At 40.5% G+C, this 22,215-nt stretch overlaps 2 protein-coding genes across 3 annotated transcripts in view; both read left to right on the forward strand.

The window, feature by feature from the left end:
• Positions 1-5,180: 5,180 nt before the first annotated feature.
• LOC310864925 (carotenoid-cleaving dioxygenase, mitochondrial-like) lies at positions 5,181-12,703 on the forward strand. Its single transcript, XM_083773775.1, has 12 exons — positions 5,181-5,299; positions 6,301-6,499; positions 7,164-7,372; positions 7,819-7,934; positions 8,139-8,241; positions 8,574-8,702; positions 9,287-9,447; positions 9,782-9,949; positions 10,325-10,462; positions 10,601-10,783; positions 12,038-12,148; positions 12,284-12,703. Exons 1-12 carry the CDS (start codon positions 5,275-5,277, stop codon positions 12,398-12,400), a joined length of 1,659 nt encoding a protein of 552 aa, XP_083629901.1. The 5' UTR covers positions 5,181-5,274; the 3' UTR covers positions 12,401-12,703.
• A 4,480-nt stretch (positions 12,704-17,183) lies between these two features.
• Positions 17,184-22,215, forward strand: part of ulk2 (unc-51 like autophagy activating kinase 2) — a 56,680-nt gene continuing 51,648 nt past the window's right edge. For both annotated transcript variants that reach the window (XM_083773487.1, XM_083773488.1), the window contains exon 1: positions 17,184-18,449. In XM_083773487.1, the coding sequence (XP_083629613.1) occupies positions 18,360-18,449 (90 nt within the window). In that variant the 5' untranslated portion in view covers positions 17,184-18,359. The remainder of the gene's footprint in view (positions 18,450-22,215) is intronic.

The raw sequence follows: 22,215 nt of genomic DNA on the forward strand, positions 1-22,215 counted from the left end.
CCATGCTACTACAATAAAATCCTGGAGGAAGATCCCGAAATTGGGGAACTCTACCTTTCATTTCTCAATGTGCTATGAAACTACGTCCCCTCTGATTCCCCTCTAAAAGACAATAATTCATCAATGTATACACATTTCATGTTCAATAAGAATCAGATCCCTGTGCCATTGGGTGAGTAATGCACTTCACATCACAAAGGTGGACATTATTCGGAGGAGAGAGCAAGGTCATACTCAAAATGATGTCCAACCAGAAGAGGACCATATGACTTTGGTTATGTTGATCAGCAACCAGAATAATACCACTGATTGTTTTCGCCTGCCAACAAAGGCCAAAGATTATAGTGGAATGTGGTGTTTTGTTTCTCCTTGTGACATCACACCATCATATATGGTCGTCAGTCCCTCACGCCTCGTGACACATCACACCACCACTGCCACCCTTATCATTGGCATCCGTCAGTCTCGAGAGACTATGGACTACGGACTATGCCCTCATCAAACCCTGTATATTCAATACACTACCCACGCCCACCATTATATCTCCATATATGGAGCTGACCCGTGATTCCATATGTTGATCTGACCTAATGAAACCCTGTACACTCAAGACACGTTCCATATATGGCCAGTACATAATTTATTCCATATGTTTATTTGACCACCCCATGCCCAGCAATCTGAAATTCATAGTCATTTGGGCTCCTAACTGATATGACATATGACATCTCTTATTCTTACTTACGGCCTGCAAGTGTGTACTGACCTGCAAGCTTTCAGATTGCTCCTGCCTTGCCAACAAATTAAAGTGCACAGAAATGTGCAAGCTACAAACCTGAAGTGAAACTGATTGATTATGTGATGATAATGATGAATATGACGAATACTGAAGAATTTATATTGATATGACAGTGATGCTTATGATGATGTTCATTGGTTAAATTGAGTGAAAGACAGATCATTCTTAATCTTTCCCTCTGTATGACATGTTTTATTCAAATAACTGGGAACTGCTATCATGTTGAAATATTATCTAGGGATATAGACCTTTTAAAAAAAACATGATAGCATTTGCCACCTTGAATGTCCCTCACTAGTAAAAATCCTGGTCTGAGCCCATGGACTAACAGATCTAGGTGATGATGATCCAGCTATAGTCTTCTCCATATGGCTATCCAGGCCATGGGTTTGATGAGGTCAGTGATCTTTTTAGTTTCTTCATAATGGAGACGGCCGTCACGGCCATATATATATGGAGGCTAGCGTGTCACGAGGCGAGACAGATTGACGGCCATATATGGAGCGTGTTGTCACTGTCAGTAGTTACAGTAGTTGTAGGCTATTATATGAGAGACTGAAGGCTCATAGTCATACATAGTCTGGGTTTTCGGTGGTTAGGTGACCACCGAACTACAACATGACGTCACGAGTCGCGGTGAAGAGCAAACCACCGCCACCGCTCCAGCCCTTCTCTCTGTTTTTACTCACCACCGCTCAACGTTATTTCAGCTCCGGTGGTCAGCTCACCACCGGAAATCCAGACTATGAATAGGCCTTAACTGTTGCAAACGACACCATTATTTTCAGATAGCTGCACCTTTATCATCATAGTAGCAACTGCAATGCATCACTGTTCTAAATGAATATAGGCATAATAGAAATCATGCTGATGGTTATTTAACATTCAAATCAATGAATTTCCTTTTGGCTCACATAAGTTATTATTATCCCACTGTTTCCACATTGTAAGTGGGATAATTAACTCTCAGCAATGTTATCGAAAAACATATTACACTCTGTGTCAGAGACATCGTCACCGCTTCATATGTATATATTTTTGAAAGGTTTTCCCCTATTGCATCCAAAATGATATGGCTATACTAAAGAGGTGGAAGAAGAAGCCATTGGTGATTAAAAAAAAATATGTCAATAACAGCTAGTACACTAAAGGTTTACTGCCAAGTTATAAAAGATAATGTAAAAGATGATAATGGCAAACTATTGAGTGCAGGGGACGACCTCCATGTGAACAGCATGGCACGAGTGGTTGAACTTTGTTTAACCTCTGTCCCTTCAATCGTATACAGCAGATAAAAGCCATAAAGCAAGTCAATGAGAAGTCATGCACCAAGTGTACTGTCACTACTACTGAAGCCATTTAGTGAGAGAAAGGTGTTTGGGGGGTTGTATTATTATTACTGGGGCATGCTTACTGGTACTTTTGTCATGCTTTGAATACAATTATGTATCATTGTTACATGGAATAAAATAATCTGCTATCCAATGCAAACAAGTCAAACAACAAACAGGAGATTGGTATCATGGTATGGATGGAGACAGATTTTAGCCATATCCAACATGGTGGCCAAGTAGACTAAACACAAAATTAAATTTTACTGCACTACACACTGTTTCTTTCTTTCTCTTTTTTCGTATTATGGTCAGCAGGAGTCAAGATTGTACTTCTCTATAAGCTCTATAAGGAAATAGATTAGAAACCAGTACCGTTTCCCAAAAGAGCAGTTTGGATGCACTTATCCTGTATACTGGATACATCGATGCTATACCATGTCACCTAAGGGACTTAATGAAGAAATGGACATCTCCTTTTTACAATTACAGTTCCAGGGGTACAGTATGGCCACCATTGACATCCTATTATTAGTTTAGTTTTGCACAAAAACACTAATTGGGCAAGATTTGGCCATAGCCACCCGAAATGTGCTGACCTCGTCACATTTGTCTAGACGGCTATGGCTGTTTTTAGCCCAAGGAGTATTCTTTGTGCAAAACTAATGCTTGTAATGGGCTCAGAATCATGAAAACCCTATAGTTTGACATGTCACATGCTACTTAAAGCATAATGAAATTTTGAAAATATTTACCGTATAGGCCTATAGGATGTCAATGGTGGCCATAATGTACAGGCCATTTTCTAAACTTTCATCCATCCATCCATCCATCCACCTTCAACCGCTTATCCGTGCTCCAGACTTCTTTTTTATTTTTTTGCAATTAGTTTGAGGTTAAATGACATTATTACTGGACTTTGGCACTGACAAAACAATATACGCATGAGGGCTGATTACACATGAGAAACACCTGGGGAAGACAAAACAACTAGAACATAACAGACAAGCAAAGTCTGTGACTAGTCTGTGACACCACCAGTCATATAGCGTGTGTGCGCGCGCGCGCACACACACACACACACACACACACACACACGGCGGTTCAAAGTCGATGGCATTTTCGAGTGGGAACATTTCTTTATGATCCCGGGGGGCATGGTTTTGACGGGAGACTTCAGTAGTCTTTAGAGTTGTGAAGTCATGTTGCTGTGTGCATCCTAGTTCAAGGATAAGTCAGGAGTTCAGACACAGGGCGTATACATTTGAACATAATAATCAAGATAAGGACTCCAGAGTCCAGTGGATATATAACTATTAAGTAAGGTTAAGTAGGGTTTTTCTTTATCCAAATAAAATATTTAAAATAGAGTAGGCCTATTTTATAAATTGTGGATCATGGTAAATTCAGCGGTTGAACGTTGAAGTAGGCATACCATTAAGAACCTATAAGGCAAAACTAATTTGAATAATGCTTTAAGTAGCATGTAATATGCCAAACTAGGGGTTATGGTTCTGAATCCATTCCAAGCATTATAGTCTACTTCCCACTTCCCAGCCAACCCGGACATGTTGAGTACACCAGGGGTTCTCAACCCGTGGGTCGCGACCCCTTGGGGTGTTGCCAAATTATTTTTGGGGGTCCCCCCCAAAAGAAAAACTGAATGGCTGGAAAATGGAAATTAAGAGTTTACGATATGATTATATCTGGTGTCGCGACTCGCGAGACATACACCAACGTTTGACGTTAGAAATGTTGAGTATGGGTCCCCAGCATTTAGAAAACTTGCAAATGTTGAGCAATTTTCATAATTGGCATAATACATATGTGACCATACCACCGACTAGCCATTTTAGCCCAAGGAGTGCAAACTAATGCTTGGAATGGATTCAGCATCATGAAAACCCCCTAGTTTGACATGTCACATGCTATAAAGCATGATGAAATTTAGATTTGTTTTTGCTTAGACATAGGTTGTTACTGTAATGGTATATGGTCACATATTATGCCAATTATGAAAATTTCTCAACATATGCAAGTTAGCATCCAACAGTTTCTACATGCTGGGGACCCATAAATTTCTAACATAAAACGTTGGTGTACTCAACATGCCTGGGTTCACATTCTGGCAAGTGGACTATTAGTTTTGCACGAAAAAGACTCATTAAGGCTAAATTATGCCATAGCCACATGCAAATGAGCTGACCTCGTCACATTTGGGCACATTTGGCCTGTGTCAGCGGCTCACGCCCCTTTTTTTAGCTTAAATTGACTAGCCTATAATGGCTCTCACCTGCTCACCTGATGGCTGGCTGGTTTGCACTTGAGGGTGCACTACACTAGCTGGGAGAGATACTTTTGTTGACCGCATTTGCACTTTCATTCTTTGGTATTTGCTCACTGTTTTGTTTAGATTATTTAATTCTTTGCATATATGTATTACATGTATTTATTGGAAACTGCTGTAGTATTTTGTGCATCGAATGATATAAGTAAACATTTTAAACTTGAGTTTGGTTATGAATCATTTTATTGCACGCCATACAGTTTATTTAACTCCCAGGCTTAGCCTGCTGGCTGATTAATTTAATGGAAATTATTCTCAGCCACAACAATGTTTCTCATTGAAAATAAATGTGATTAAATTAGGCTGACCAGAAGGTCAAGGAGCACCTCAATGAACCTCAACCAACAACCACCATAATAATAACAATAATAATAATAATAATAATAATAATAAACAAGTGACAAATTCCTTGTATGTGTGTTAGCCTTATAGAGTAACAATATAATACCCACACCCTTCTGTAGTCAGAGCACCATTTATGAACTGATTGACATTTTCATGACCTGCTTACAGAGCAGGCCTCCTTCTTTACTATTGCCTATTCATGCAATCTACCCATCGTGTGAGTGTGTGTGTGTGTGTGTGTGTGTGTGTGTGTGTGTGTGTGTGTGTGTGTGTGTGTGTGTGTGTGTGTGTGTGTGTGTGTGTGTGTGCGTGCGTGCGTGCGTGCGTGCGTGCGTGCGTGTGTGTGTGAGAGAGAGAGACAGTATAAAACATAGCCAAGACATAGCAGTGACACAGAAACAGCAGCGAGCCTTTGTTCCCCAGCTCCAAAGTGACCCACCTAACCCACCGCCATGTCTACACAGACCAACAAAACAGGTAAATTACCGGTATATATACATTTATCACAGTTAATTAATCAATTAAAGTTTTAATTAATTAATAAAAAATACAAAGCAATAGGTGTAATATACTTCCTAATGTCTTGAATTCACTGAAAATGTATGGTAGCCTACACTTTTGTTCTATAACAATGTAGGCCTATATTATATTTATACTTCCTTGAAACAAACCTTTTTTCCCCCTATATGAATTATAATACAGCTATTTATTAGTTCTTATGTCGCAGTATCTACTTTTCCATGGAGAGCCTGCATGATGATCACTGGTTTTAATTTCAGTAATCTATAGCAAAGACCAATTTAGATGTGGTATAAGTATAACAGTTAATTACATTTGTCTGGTATAAAATAGGAACAACTACCTACACACTAAACCCAAACGTTTCTTTAGGTTATAAACACTTATTTGTAACACTTTTTAAACGTGTCACAGTGTTTAGATTATAAACAGAAGAACATGTTTAATCGCCAGTAACACTTTTTAAACACATAGACGTGTTTAGTTTTTACAATCAAAGTCAGTCATATAGGTGTTTAGAATTTGAACACTAGCGGCTGTATTTTGCGTGTCTTAAGTACCAGGTCTTATTCCCTAACTTGAGTAAACTAAAGACCTGGAGGCGTGGTCAATGCTCTTTGGCCACTCAGAATAGCCAAATGGCATTGATCACGCCTCCAGGTCTTTAGTTTACTCAAGTTAGGGAATAAGACCTGGTACTTAAGACACGCAAAATACAGCCCTAGGTGTTCTCGTGAGGTGTTTGAGTGAACTCGTGTTCTACTGTATTTTATGACCATTATAAACATTTGGCATTTTATTAATACACACTGGTGTTTAGGTTTTAAACGCGTCACATGTTCCAGGGATTTACAGCGTACATAGCGTTGCTTCTGGGATCACAGCTGAGAACCAGTTGGTTCCAGGATTGGATATTTATAACCAGTATTCTAAAGCAGAGTCTAACTCTGTCTATACAGAGCTCAAAAAGAGCAAGTCTAAGAAGAACAACCACCACTACACGGACGTGCACGGACTGCCCTGTATCGAGAAGATTGTGACCTCAGTGGAGGAGACTCCTGAGCCCATCGGCACCAACATTATTGGAATCATCCCAGAATGGATCAGTGGAAGTTTCCTCAGAAACGGACCTGGGAAGTTTGAGTTTGGAAACCAGAAGTGAGTAAATGAATCACGGAATTCCATCAAGGTGTCCCCAATCTAATTAGTCTCCTTACAATTTACAATGTAGGCATTTAGCAGACGCTCTTGATCCAGAGCGACTTACATTTAAGCAAAATAAATCACATGGCATACATCACATATATAAAAAGTAGTTATCATGAATCATGTATAAACTAAGAACGTAACAGTGGAGTATCTATGTCAACTATACTATACTATATTATATATTATACAATATACATGTGTACTATAAAGTGCTATATACATAAAATGCAATTCTAGTGCTGTCTACGTAACGAGCTATAAGTCTGTCTAAAATACTAGTCTACATGAAGTGCTATCTAAGGGGCTAGGCTAGGGCAAGTGCTACTGTCCATGGTGGAGTCTGAAGAGGTGGGTTTTCAGACTACGGCGGAAGATTGGGAGTGAGGCTGCAGCTCTGACTGTGATGGGAAGTGCATTCCATAGTTTTGGAGCCAGAAGGGAGAAGAGTTTGGGACGTGTGGAGCGTTGGCCGTTCTTCTACTTCTTCTTCTTCTTCTTCTTCTAATATTAATGATAATACTTTATGGCACAAAAGGTTTATAGTATAGGTCGTAATGACCTAAATATAAATCTCCAGAACGTTGTAATTTTGACCTGCTGTCTGCTCTATCAGGTTCAACCACTGGTTTGATGGCCAGGCTCTTCTGCACCAGTACAAAATCACCAAAGGTGAGGTGACCTACAAGAGCCGCTTCCTCTCAAGCACTTGTTACAAAGGCAACGCTGAGCGCAACCGCATCATGGTGTCAGAGTTTGGCACCATGGCAACGCCGGACCCATGCAAAACCTTTTTCCAGCGCTTCCTCTCCAAATTTGAAATGAGTGAGTAACTCCTTATGTTTCCGGTGCTGTGCCTTCAAAACAGAAAGTAGTTTTTTGCCTGTTGTATACTCATTCAAAATTCAAAAATGCTCTCTGAAGAACATAAAGTTTCTTTTAAATCCATCCATTAACATTATGAGATATATTGAGGGCAAAGTTGAAATCTGGTCCTGAGGGTGGCGCTAGTGTAAAAGCCAAGGGGTTACTAAAATCAGTGCAGGCCATCTTCTGAGGAGTGCACAACAAAGTCCATTGCCAATTATGCCAGTACCAGTACAGTGGTGATGTATGGAAGACTGAATTGCAATCCTTTGAGCAACTAGAGGGCCAATAGGAGGCGTAAAGCAACGTTTCCAATAAATTACATTATAATAAATATAGTTCACAGAAAACCAGCATATGGTGGTGATGGTGTCCTCATTGTGATTTGGTCTCTTTCCTCCCAGGTGTTACTGATAATGGCAACGTCGCGTTTGTGTTGTACAAGGGAGATTATTATGTAAGCACAGAGACCAACTTCATGCACAAGGTGGACCCTGAGACACTGCAGTCCACGCAGAAGGTAAACCCCTGGCCCCTTCTTCTAGCAATGTTTGTACAAATAGCCTACAGGCTACAGCATCAAAAATGTTGATGATATTTTGTTTTTGTGTTTCAGTTCAGAAATTGAAATGGCAAGACACAACAATGATTTCTAATTTACCCCAAAGGGAAAATGGTCTCTCTCCTACTGAATCTAATCCCGTATTTATATATGTTATATCAGGTTGACTGGAGTAAGTTCATTGCTGTCAATGGAGCCACTGCACACCCTCACACAGACCCAGACGGCACATCATACAACATGGGCAACTCCTATTCCGCTAAAGGTAACTATATAATCTACCATTATCATAAATGGCACAGAAGTGTGCACATAGAACAATGGTTTACCTACAGTATACAGGCCAGATTGCTTTATCAATGACAATTTATATTTGTGTTGCACTCACAGGATCAGATAGCGTCACAGTTAATGATTACCTCTATCATGCTGGTCAACTAAATTCAATCCCAGTATGCTCTTTAAAAAAAATGGCAGTAGGGCCTATAGAACCTGCATGCACACACTTTCCACACAGCAATGACATTATTGGAAAGTTCATTCTTTCAATAAAACAAATAAAACAGAAAGTTAAATTAAGTAAATGTAATTTCACAGGAGCGATCTACAACATCATCCGTGTGCCTCCAAATAAGGATTCTCCAGAGGACACCTTAGAGGGAGCCACTGTGCTTTGCGCCATTCCCTGTGGGGATAGGGGCAAGCCCTCCTATTACCACAGCTTTGGTAAGCTAAACCTACATTCATATGGGTGGCTGTGTGGCATACAAGGGCGGCTGTGGCTTAGGAGGTAGAGCAGGTCGTCCAATGATCCCTGGGTCGGCGGTTCGAATCCCAGCTCCTCCTGTACACATGTCGAAGTGTCCTTGGGCAAGACACTGAACCCTACATTGCCTCCAATGAGTCGGTCGGTGTGAGCTCGCCACCATTGGTGTGTGAATGTGGGAAGTGAGGATGCTGGTGTCGACTGTTCGCCACCTCACCTCCCAATGAATTAATGAACCATTGTAATACATGCAGAATTCAACGCTCAAAGGTCGCCGTGGCTCGAACCCACGACACGCAGTCAGGCTGTATTACCAGCCCGGACCACTAGGCCGGCCTGGGCCAAATTGCACCTTTCTAGTTACATATATGTTTCCACGATTGCAATTTAGTACTGTTTGTATTCTGTTCTTTCCCCCCCCCCCGGCATTTATTCATATCTGTTCTGCTCTATGCCCTGAAAAAAAAAAGTTTAATGGTTTCACTAGACAAGTGGTTTCAGAAAAGTAGTTTCAGACATTCTTCCTTGCTTCTGTTCCATGTAGCCATGTCAGAGAACTACGTGATTTTCATTGAGCAGCCGATCAAGATGAATCTGTTGAAGATCGTGACAGGCAAGCTGACGGGAAATACCATCAGTGATAGCATATACTGGGACCCCAAACTCGACACCATCTTTCACCTGATCCACAAAAAAACTGGAGAGGTGAGTACTTTCAGATCGGAGTCGTTTGAGAGGTCTATGGGAGTGTGGTCTGGTGGGTTTCGTTTATTTATTTCGAAAATATTACATTTTTAAATAAGAAGAAAGACAAATAAGAAGATGGAAATAGTGTCAATAAAGTAATTTTTACATATTCCTTAACCCGGGAACCCATTTTGGTGTTTTAAGCATTATGTTATGCTTTAGCTGTTGAAAAATTGCAGATCTACAAGCTTATAGCGCGGCACCGAGTGCCGCGCTACGAGCTTGTAGGTCTGCTATTTAAAGAATCGACGTCGGGTCTAAATGGGATAATGTGTTTTGTTGTGTGTTTCAGCTAAGCTCAGTGAAGTATGTCACCAAAGCCATGTCTACATTCCATCAAATCAACGCCTATGAACAGGACGGATTCATAATCATGGACCTGTGTGCTTCAGATGATGGCAATGCCATCAAGAACTTCAACATCCAGAACCTCCGCAAGTCTGGAGAAGCCCTCGATGAGGTCAGTTCTTCAGTCTATTCATCACAAATACTATGAATGTGACCCCATTGTTTGAAAATGAGCTTTTTAAGATTCAGGGTTTTGATTAGGATTTGGATTCGATATCATTGGGGGTCTATGTTTGATATGAAAACTACTTCTACAAATATTAATTAAAAGTATGTTTGACAATGTGAATGGAAAGCAAACATTTCTATTCATACAGTATGCTTTTTGCATACCGGTACGGTACCTGTGTATACCAATGTCCAGTTAACATTAGGGCCAATTAAACTCAGGCGTGATCGCCAGAGCTGGTTTGACTAAATAAACTGTAATGTTACCAAACTGGATGCTGTCAGTGGATTGAAACTGAAGTGTTTTGTTTCTTACTAGGTGTACAACACCATGGCCAGAGCTTTCCCAAGACGTTTTGTTCTACCTCTCAATGTGGACGCTGAGACACGTCTCGGTGTGAACCTGAACACGAGGCCCGACAGCTCTGCTACGGCTATGAAGATCCACAACAACAAGGTACCATCATGCAGCAATACATAGAAAACTATTAATAGTTTTTAAGATATTGAATATGAAGCTCAAGTAATCTCATTCATTCTCTCTGTGCAGGTGTATTTGAACACTCCCTCTGTTTCATTCATTCTCTCTGTGCAGGTGTATTGCACACATGAAGATCTCCATGGAGACGAGCTCCATGAATACGGAGGTCTGGAGTTCCCTCTGATCAACTATAACAAGTACAACACCCGCCCATACCGCTACTACTACGGCTGTGGCTTCAGACACATGGTGGGCGACACGCTTATCAAAATGGACATCCAAGACAAAAAGATGAAGGTATGACAGAGTATGGGCCGATTCATACTCCTATTTTAGAGCTGAATAAAAGTCGGTTCGGCGCTGTAAAGCCTACAATTTGACGTCATTTGAGGTTCGGGGGGGCGGGTACCGTTCTAAAGTCGGCTCTTCGGTGCTACTGAACATTTCTGACGAGCCGAAATCATTTCGGCACTACAGCGCCGAAACAGCGGTAAAATAGGAGTATGAATCGGCCCTATGGACGATGGACTCAGGTCCACTTTGTTCACGAACCCATTTAGACCTGAGGACGATTCTACAAAATGTTTTCTGAAAAACCTCATGTTTCTATGTCAGTGGTTCTCAAACTATTTAATGTCAAGAACCCCCAGAATTATATGTATTTGGCCGCCGACCCACCCCCGTCTGAAAATATGTAGTTCCAGGGACCCTCCAGACGCAAAGATTTGAGTTAAAAACGTTTGCTCTGAAAGAATATATATTCAAAGATTTGCGCCACATTTTCACGATCTTTCAAAAATAGCAGACCTACAAGTTCATGGGCTTGTAGATCTGCTATTTTTCAACAACTAAAGCATAACATAACTTAAAACACCAAAAGGGGTTCCCGCCCAGAATGGGAGAAACTCAAGGTTTACTCTTCAGTGAGGCAGTAATGGATTCTTCTGGGTGTAAAATAACTTAAAGTGGTGTGCTACTAAACATATTATGTCAAAATCCATTGCATATGTATATATTATGTCACTGTTAGCAAAAGCTATAGGTAACAGTATAGTAATACTAACGCCAATAATAAAAAAGCTTGAATTCATAAGCCAAATGTTTGTTTGTAAGCATTTATACTGTATACACAGGTTTGTCTTTAGTTCAATGTTTGTTTTGTAAACGCATTGACAATGACGGGGAAATGTACGTCATAATGTGTCATTTACGTCATATTGTCTCTTTATTGTACATCAACATTACATCACCTAATCAACATGAGTTAGACTTTAAATATATTAGCGCCCCTCACTTCACACGGGACTACCTAAGGAGGTAGATTAGCCACTTTGTGGAATTGCAAGGTTCCCAATTCATTCCCTGGCTCCTGTGTTGGGCAAAATGTCCTTGAGCTGGACACTCAACTGCTAACTGCTCCAGGTTGGTGCCTGTATGGTTGCCTGTGTGAATATATTACACATTGCAAAGCTTTGAATAAAGATGTTTTATATATATATATATAAATTCACAGTTAATATTTAACCCGGATGAACTCTTATTTTCTTCAAGGTATGGGAGCAGCCTGGTTTTTACCCATCTGAACCTGTCTTTGCACCCTCTCCTAATGCTACAGAGGAGGATGATGGTGTTGTCATGTCCGTGGTCATCACTCCAAACCAGGTCTCACATAATGTTTACATTCATGGCACCTTGGGCAACGTACGGCTAGTCACAACTGGTGTATATAAGCCTTAGTTCTAACAGAATGAGTTTGCTAAGGTTTTTCCTCATCATTTGGCTTGTTGCAATTTTCAGGACAAGAGTACGTTCCTCCTGGTTTTGGATGCCAAGACATTTGAGGAGCTGGGCAGGGCTGAGGTACCAGTCAACATTCCCTATGGATTCCATGGGACTTTCAATGCAGCTGAATAGATGTATATGCAAAGAACGGAAAAGGCTGTAAAAGGACTGAATGATGAACCCACCACGGACTTCAAACTAATACTGTAGAGATTATGGACAATTGGGTGTTCTGGCCAGACATCGAATCCCACCACAGCCTTCTCTACAAAGTGTGGTGTCTGGGGACACCCAGGGGTCCTTGAGGGGGTTGCAGGTGGTCCAAAATTAGCATCAAAGGCAATTAAACCACTTTTAACCCTAATATACATCAGCTATTTGCAAAAACCTGATCTAATGCAATGTGATGTGTTGTGAGCTTGCACAACTGCTATTTCCAAACAATCAAAGTTTTTGAAACATTTTAACAGCACAGATCGGAGTCGCTGATATGAAATCTTTTCAGGTGGGGGTCCTTGGCCAAATACCAAATACATTTGTGGGTCCTTGACATAAAAAAACACCTGAGAACCCCTTTGCTCTCACCCTCTCAGCATTTCCATGCAGTTCAATTGGACCCCCTCTAAAATGATGTCCCTGGTGTGTAAAGACAAGCGGGTGTAACTTGTACATCAAGCTGCCACATATGCAACAGTAATAGTTAGGCTGGTGGAAGTGTTTGTTGTTTGTAAATAATTATGTATATAGAATCATAAATGTATTAAAGGTGTGCAAATCGCAAATTCTTTGACTGTATTTCATTTCTTCAAAACATTACATTTTATTTTGGTTTAGCAAATATTTCATACAATATATTTGTTTAATTAACTTTAATTAGTAATAATCACATAAAGAAATAACCTTTTACTGAGGAAATACATTTCTTACAAAATAACTTGACATTTTGGGAGTATTTGGAAGAACACAATAACAAGAACACAATAACAAACTATAAATTAAATTGTTTTTGTTAGATTAGTTATACACTGTAAGACACTTGGCCATGTGTTTTCCATGGAGGAAAACAATTTATCCAGTAAGCCTGTCAGAAATATGAGCCAGGGTACGCCCAAGGTGCTTTTTCTTTTCTTTCAGGTGGGATTCCAGGCTTTTGGACTCCAACAGCATGCCCTCCAGACCCCTCATCTGGGAGACATCTGCTGCAACTCTATCACTGCAGGAGAGAAATCCACTGTCATAGAGAGAATTGACAAATCTGAGCCATGAAACATAATAAAGTGGTAAATTAAGTCCTTTGTGACGATAGAACCAAGAGGAATAACCTGGCATGTGACTGACGTAATACATTTTTCTGCAGCTTAAGATTTTTATAGGACAAGTTGGAAATGCACAGTACTTGTAAGGTACACATTTCCATGCGTATACAAGTGTGACTCAATTTGGCTATATGTAATACAATCATTTTAGATTAAACTAGAAGAATGACTCCTCGGAGCACAGGCAGGTAGCTTATTGTGGGCCAGAAATGTTTCACAGAAATCGGCCTGTTATAGCGCCACAATGAGGCCAATTTGAAGAATGAAGGCTGGCATTTCTTCCTTGGCCTGGTGGGAATGTCCGTGTAAAGTTTCACGGCAATCGAACACTGCATTCGTGAAGCCAATCACGATGGAACATGAAACAGCGGTGTCTATAGAGATAATGTGTACCTATTTGCGTGATGTTTGTACAAAATCTGTAGGCCTACTAATAATATCAGAAATGTGTTGTGAAAACATCTGCCTCACACTGTCAATGAAGACTGATATCTAATGTTTTTACCTTAAGATATCACCAAATTTTGCAAACAGCATGTTGGTCTCCTCATTTGCACCTGATAATGAAAGATAACTCAATAAGCCTTCAACTTCACAGATTGAAAATAAATTGATAATCCAAATGACATTAGCAGTTAAGTCTAGTCTGGCAACGTAGATGAGATATAATGCAATACACATTATAATGTACATAATTTACATAACATTATTGATATGATATAGTACTTTATTATATCAATCAGCTTGTGACTGAAAGATCATTAAGGCCAGAGAGCAAGACATGACCTGTGGGATTCTGTTTCATCAACATAATTTGGGCAATGCAATGGTCTAGTCACTAGACAATACTGTGGATTCTGAATTAGTAATAGAATAGTAATAATGGAATACCCATTCTTCACCAGACCGAAAAAACTTGTATGAGACAAAAAACTTCACATTCGGCATAACATTACCTGTAACTGCCATCTCAAATAAAGTTGTTGGATCCACAGCCCCTTTCTTTTCTGGTGGAGAGCTGTCTTGCTGTGGAGGCTCATTACCGTAGGCTTCCATCTACAATAATGAGTAGATTAGTTGTATTCAGTGATCAGCCTGAAGAATGCTATTCCGGCTTTCCACCTCGGAGGAAAGCCTGGTCTGTTTTTGTCCCCCCTGTTTGTTTTTAGTCTCGCAGTCGCTACGAGTTGGAATAAAATATGGATATACCAAATGAACAATTCTAAGACGTACAGTACTTGAAGAAACATGTCGGATTAATACGCTGCATCAAGGCTTTCATTTGGCACTAGGCCTTAAAATTCTGATGCCCTTGATCACAGGGAATTTGGGGTACTTCTGATTCCTCCACTCCAGACTGGATCATAAACCTGAAAAGGAAGGCTTCCAAGGTTTCCAAAAAGGGTTTTTGTTTAAAATAAATTATTCCTCGCTTAAGTTGGTGTATATTGTTGACATTTGCAATTTAGCTACAAAGGTCCATCCTGTATCCTGTAAATGTATAGTATCCTGTCTTGAAAATTCATTTTCTGTTTACTAAAGAGCTAGAGAGATAAAGAGAGCCCTAGTTACTGAACAAAGATATGGCAATGATTAGGCCTACTATGAAAATATAGAGCAGCTATTTTACATTTATTTTAACAAAACAAAAAGCATCACAACTGTGCCTTTTTGCCTTTTTTCTCGTTTTGCTGGGGACCCCCTGGCCCTGGAAGTTTGGAACCCCCTGTAGCTACACCCCCTCAAGGGCCCATGGGGGTCCCCGACTCCCTCCCCGCTGCAAGCCCACTTTGAAAACCACTGAATGAAGGTAAAGTAGCAGAAATTAACAAGCTCCTTTATATTATTATTATCCCACTCATTTGTGCTCACCTCCAGAGTTCTTTTCTGTTGAAGACCTTTGCTGTTATTCATATTCAGTCCTGTGTGGTTCGCTTCCATTGTGTTCCAAAGTTACTGCAACTGACAAATATAGGAGGATATGACATGTTAATGTTACTTAATAATACATAAGTTTAATAGTAAACAATTAACTCTGTTTACGCCACTAAACTATTTACCCAGTCTTCACTTGTTAAGTCATCCACTCAGTGCTAACCAGCTGTATTCACTTAAATTGATTGGCAGCTCGCTAGTTTAGCTAACCCACAGACTGAAAAAGAAAATATATATTATTGACCTGCTGTCTTTCTTTCCCTGGGCTTTTTGTTATCTGCACTGTAGTAACTTATAATTAAGTGACAAGTCACTGTGTTTAGGCTACTAAATAAAATGTATTGTTATTAGCAAAAGCTCCCCAATGTTACCTGGTACTGTCTGGTGGTAGCAGAAAACTGAAATTGACTAATAATTACGTTGAGCCCGATGTTTCATCGTACGCCGGCGTCGCGCGCTTACAATAGCTGATCTACAAGCTCAAAGGGCCTCCCGATGGAAGTCCTTGTGAGCTTGTAGATTTGCTATTTTCGGCGCGCGGCACCACAATAGCTGACTTTCTAGCTAGCAAACAAACACCAACCTATCCACGCATTCTTTTTTACCCAACATCGGTTTAATGTTGCTCCAATCAAATATTATACTATAGGCTGATGTGTAAATACGCCAATGTTTTTTTTTCTTACTGTATATGTGTTTTTCAGCTCAAAGTTGTTTAATAAATCAATAACAATGAAGAATATTGTGTTCTTTATGAAGTTGTATACGAACATGAAGAGGATAGTAACAACAGGAAGAAGAAGAAGAATAAGAAAACACAAGTCCAACCTAAAATGCTAAGATAAAAAGATGTTAAGGCTTTTACAAAACACTGAACAGTTTCATTGTGAACCAATGAAACTGTAGGAATCAATTAAACGAGCACAATTAAAAGCAACATTGCTGGAACCTAAAATTCACATGACTTGTGCACACACAGCTGAAGTTGTGAGGGCATTCATTTGATAGTACATTGTTCTTTCATGGAGTCAGAATAGAGCTACTTTCGGTTGAGGGTTGACCACCTGACACTGTTAGAGTAGTGGTTTGGGTCCGAGACCACTCCATTTTAATTCAACACAGTAAAATGTTGTGCTCTATATCCACAAATCCACCAGGGGGCATGCAGTAGCCCTGTCTGAACCGAGTATTAGAGTAGGCTAACCCATAGAGTATTAAAAGGAGGAGTAACCCCCACCTCCATGATCCGCCATGATCTCAGAAATAAATAAAACTGAACTTTTTTGTAACTAAATAAAATAGTCAAATTAATGTATGTGTGTGTGTGTGTGTGTGTGTGTGTGTGTGTGTGTGTGTGTGTGTGTGTGTGTGTGTTTTCCTCTCTTTTTCTCTTCAGAAAGAAAGGCTCTTTATCTGGTCTGGTTGGCTTATCCTTTCCACACATCGGTATATCCTTTCGGAACAAACCTTTAGCACAGCATTTTCCTATTAACAATTTACCGGCATTGTATAATGTATTACTTTGTCATCCAGCACTGTCTCTTGCAGCGGAAGGTACGTGAACAAAGGAGTAAGGCTGCGCAGCGGAAGACTCCGCGGAGGGATATGGTATAAAAGCGTACCAGGGCACTTTCTTCCTGTATTGTTAACCGTGACGTCAGATGAGTCAGATCCCTGTCGTTATTATCCAAGAACAGACAACACAACACAGACAATATATCTAACCGTCAAGATGAAATGATCGACTATACAGCGTCGAAACAAGGGAAATAAACTCTATTCGGATGGCAGATCAGAAGAGAGACGTTACTCTGACGATGGAGACATTGCAGAAGGACGAAATGCTATGAAACATCCCGGAATTTAATGCTCATATGTTTCCAAGAGAGGAGGCGAGACTGTCTCCTGCTGCAACTGGACATCCCGAACCCCGAGGACCGTCTGGGAGGAAGGCGTTGTATTGTAAAGGACGAATTCCGTTTGTGGCAGGATTCCCCGGCCATATTATTTATACTAAAAAGCCCTATGATTACTATTTATCTAGCCGTCGTTGTTGAGTGTGAGCGTGTTAAATCAATGCACTCAGCTGGCTAACATTAACGGGTAAACAAGCATCAGTTTGCCCATGCCCAGCATGTTTGCAAGGAAGGACAGTCGTCATTACGATGCATTATGCCACTGTCAGGTTAACGTCAGATAGCTGAGGTGGTCTGCAGGTGTTGTAGAGGCTTTGGGTTCATGTCCAGATCCACCTGACATCATGTAGACTGTGCAGTCACCATACCCGTATAGGATAGAAATAAATACACTGACTCGAGAGCCTTATAGGAACCAATGCAGCACGCACAGCCCTGGCTTTTGTAAGTAATGGACTGGGCCAGAGAAGGACAGCTGGCACTGTATTCTACCATTGTGTACATTTGGACCCTGGTTGGCCATGCCTAGAGCCACCTGCTATATGCTATGTATCGCAGTTCTGCAAGACAGTATCCCAGTGTTTCTCGGCCGACTGCTATACTGACTGACTAGAAGCCTCGTATCATGCCAATCTGCATCTATCATTTAAGCAATAATATAATAGAGATATCAGAACAGTTATAATGAGAAGCTGTGCTCGTCAGCCAGTTATGAAATAAATTGAAAATAATATCAACAGGACGGACAGGGAACACTGCACCGCACACACACAAAAAAAGATATATATATATATATACTATATATTATGTGTGTGCATCTATAGCCTTTATATTTTGAAGTTAAGAAGACTGTGTCTGTGACATTCAGCTGCATCCCTGGATCATTTATGAGAAACCTGGCATAAACTGGACTGTCCTTTTACAATGGAAGCTGTGGGAGACTTTGAGTACAGCAGGAAAGACCTGGTTGGACATGGAGCTTTTGCTGTTGTTTTCAAGGGAAGACACAGAAAGGTAAATAGCAGCTGAACTGCATTGCTCCCCCCCCTCCCCCTCTTGCCCCATTTCTCTTTCAGTTAGATTCAATAGCTGATGTTTTTCTCACTTTCCTTTGAACATGTGGGTCATTGGCAGAATACAGATCGCATTGTCCTCATACTGCAACATTTTGGTGTCATTGTTCTGAAAAAAGGAAATTATTTCCTGAATGACAATGGCTATTCATGTTCACAGATCATCTAAAGCACTGTAGCCCTGACTCAGCTATTTACCTAATGCTATTTGACTGTGCAAGTGGATTTAATTGCTTGTTATTGCGGCTGGGAGTCTGAGTTTATGCTCCTATGCGCGGCCATAGGGGTGTAGGTGTAGTAGAAGACATCCATTCATGAACGGACGACTCAAATGACTCCAGCAGCACTGATGTACTGGGTGGGAGGATGAGGTACAGACAGTGTTTTTCCTCTACCTAACCACAGGAGGTATCTGATTATGTAATCACTGTGTTCTATGAATGATATTCATAATGTTTCGTAATAGACGGATACTCTCTCTTCTGATTCATGCCGGCTGTGAATGAGAGTTCTCACCTCATTGTCCTTACGTGCAGACCTGACCTTAGATGCCCGTCTTGAAGTGTGTGTGCGTGTGTGTGTGTGTGTGTGTTGTGTGATGACATCATAGAACCCCATTCCTTCTGAGAGGGAATCGGATGAAAGCTCAATTCTTCAATGGACCCAGTGTAGAGTCTATGCAGCCTTTATTATATTATGGCTCTCTGCAGTACTCTGGCTCTCTGTTTTCCCTAGACTAGACTAATTTATAGCCTACTTCAAATAACAAAAGAATAGGTGAACCTACAAGCTCACAAAGTGTTATGCACCATGGAGTATAAATTATGCTTAACTCGGAGCGTCTGAGGCTATGAGTTGGAGCAACCGAATATGGAACTATAACTACGCTACAACAGTATTTCTGCATGCTATTTGGAAGCAATATATGCAATCCATCCAGCAGTGAAGTTACATAAGTGGCCTTAAAGTTATTGTCTTGGGCTGAATCTGACGTTTTTGTGGCTTTGACAAATTTGATTTTGTCTCAAGATAGATTGTCACACACACACACACACACACACAACACACATTCAACAGCCATATTTCCAGACAGGCATCTAAGTTCACGTCTGCATTTAAGGACAATGAGGTGAGAAGAAGAACTCTCATCCACACAGCTGGCATGAATCAGAAGAGAGAATATACATGTATAACACAGTGGTTACATACTAATTAGATATTACCTCCCGTAGTTAAGCTACTAGGTAGAGGGAAAGCGTAATAATTAAACACATGAATACAATTTGTATAATTATTCCACATGATGTACACAGACAAGACATACATACAAAAAGCCACACATTATTTGAGCTAAAAAAAAAGGGCTGAGGGCTGAGTGAGAACTGATGATTTAGCAAAAGTCTCATGGTGCAAATCTTACCCACTTAGTTAATAAAAACGGATTATTATTGATATTAAAAAAATAATAATAATAGTGTTATCCACACATATTTGTATTTTCTGTATATCAAGACATTTGGTTAAACAAAAATATAGTGACATTTTTGCTTTCATCTGTATTATTCTATATTGCCAAGCCCTATCAGATTTTAAAATACTAAAGTTTGGTCTCACTATATTCTATCAAAGTGGACAGCTTTATGGATACAACTTCCAAGTGTTATATTTCACATGTGGTCCCCTCTGTCCTGATGTTAAAATGGACTCTGTATGTGATTGGTGTATTTATAGCCCTGCATTTCTATTCATAGGCTAATTTCCTCCTAAGGAGGAGGCCAGGAGTTCGAGGGCAGGACAGAGGTTACTGTCAACTCTGCTCGTAACACTGGCCTTTGATCACTTCAGCCTTTAAGCAGGAGTCTCTTACAGGATATAGGGCTGATTCAAGGCTAGGTATTTCTGGTAGTGTTAAACTTAAGTGTTTAATCCAGATATGTTGTTAACAACACCCAAACTGAAGATGTATTACTCCACCGTTGTTCAAAACTATAACATTTTCGGCCTAAATATCTATTCAGTATAGTTGGTATGGTATAGGCAGGCCACGGCAATATTGAGAGGCCTATGACAATGTTGAGAGACGTTTTTGGTATTGCGATATCATCAATAACGTTGTTGTAGATCCCTAATTATATACCTTGCTTTGACTATTTGTTTTCTACCGGTCATGATCCTCTCTGTGGTTCCAAAAAATCGAAAAATCAACAGATGTATATTGGCATGAGCCTCGCAGGATTATGCCATTATATTGTATTATTCGTTCCAGTAGTATACAGTAGTAGTAGTAGTAGTATACATTTTTTTAAGTACTATCCAGAATGATTGGTTGAATATGATTGCATAAATGTTATCTGTCCTCTAGTCTAGAATAACGTCACCTGTATGCTAGTACAGTAAGTACCCAGTGTCCACACTCTGTCCAGCCTGGTTGTCTTTCTATCATAACGCCAGTCAGCATGTTGATACCAGAGAGTGCCGCTGATGAGGCGGAGGTATTTGTTGCTCACGCCGCCATAATCTCATATGATTCACAAATGAATGAGATCATGTGTTGTCCTGAGATGTCCTCCTCCCATTTGGAACCGGATGTCTCCTTGCACCCACAAAATGCTTACTCTGCACTCCTAAAACCGCCCATTATGTAGTCCTGGTGGCATGCCATGGGAGTCATTAGCTTGATCTGATTACTCACCAAAGTCCGACCCTCCACCCCCCCCCCCACACAGACACAGTCAGATTCATCAGGACTTAAAATATGTCCCAGATAATATATTCTCAATAAAACGGGCTTCGCATTAAAATGTCGACCCGTCAATACTCCTACTTCTCTGAGCTGTCCTTGTTATGCAAATATGCAATTCAACAATGTTCAGATGTGTTATATGATATGCCTGATGACTGATATTGGTCTTACACCGAAATATGCAGTAAGTAAATAGTTATATGTTGACTTTCAAACGTTCGTTAACTAACTCTACACGTCCCATATTGGAAAATGTTATTACCCTGCACTAGTCACATTTGAGTGTGTTTTTACTCGTCGGTTTGGGATGGGTAGAGCTTGCAGTCACACACACTCTTGCTTTCGTGTTCAGTGCCATGCCAGAGGCAGAGTGTGCACTGCAGCCGCAGACCAAGTACATCTCCTATTAACCTAGATTAATAATTTGGAAAGCCTCGATTTTATGCAGAGATTGTCCTGCTCTACAATTTCCAATGCCGACGGGAGCGTTATACCCACCGCAACTTGAGTTGTCATTCATTTCTCTGTCTCTCTCTCTCTGGCCCCTTTTCCATCGGGGTTGAACCGGTTGAAGGCGGTTTAGGCGGTTTCCCCGCCTAATATTGAACCGGTTGGTGTTTCCACTGAAAATTAATTGGTTCAGAACCCTAAAAGTTGGTTCGGAACTGGACCCAAAGAAAGGCAGCCGGCTCAGTGAAAGCACCAAGGTTCCAAGAATTTAGAACGGAACAACATTCTTTTGGTGGAAAAGGGGCCTCTGTCCCTCTGTTTTTCTATTTCTAATTCTAAATTAAAACATCAAATTACTCTTGAGTTTATTTGTCCTCAAATGTTGAACATTTGGCAGCTGAGCATCTATAGAGCGTCTCAGATCATATGAACTCGAACCCTCTATTCATGACAGCTCCAGTCCATGGGGGCTTGTGTGTCCGTGTAGAGAAACATTATCTCAACCTGGGTAGAA

Source organism: Protomyctophum parallelum (assembly GCF_964188405.1).
Source record: "Protomyctophum parallelum genome assembly, chromosome: 9".
In the NCBI taxonomy this organism is placed as follows: domain Eukaryota; kingdom Metazoa; phylum Chordata; class Actinopteri; order Myctophiformes; family Myctophidae; genus Protomyctophum; species Protomyctophum parallelum.

Excerpts from the sequence above, each read along its gene's own strand:
- LOC310864925 (XM_083773775.1), top strand. The coding sequence starts at position 5,275 with ATGTCTACACAGACCAACAAAACAG. Across the intron at positions 8,242-8,573 it reads CAACTCCTATTCCGCTAAAG|GAGCGATCTACAACATCATC; the intron begins GTAACTATATAA and ends GTAATTTCACAG. Across the intron at positions 8,703-9,286 it reads CTCCTATTACCACAGCTTTG|CCATGTCAGAGAACTACGTG; the intron begins GTAAGCTAAACC and ends TGTTCCATGTAG.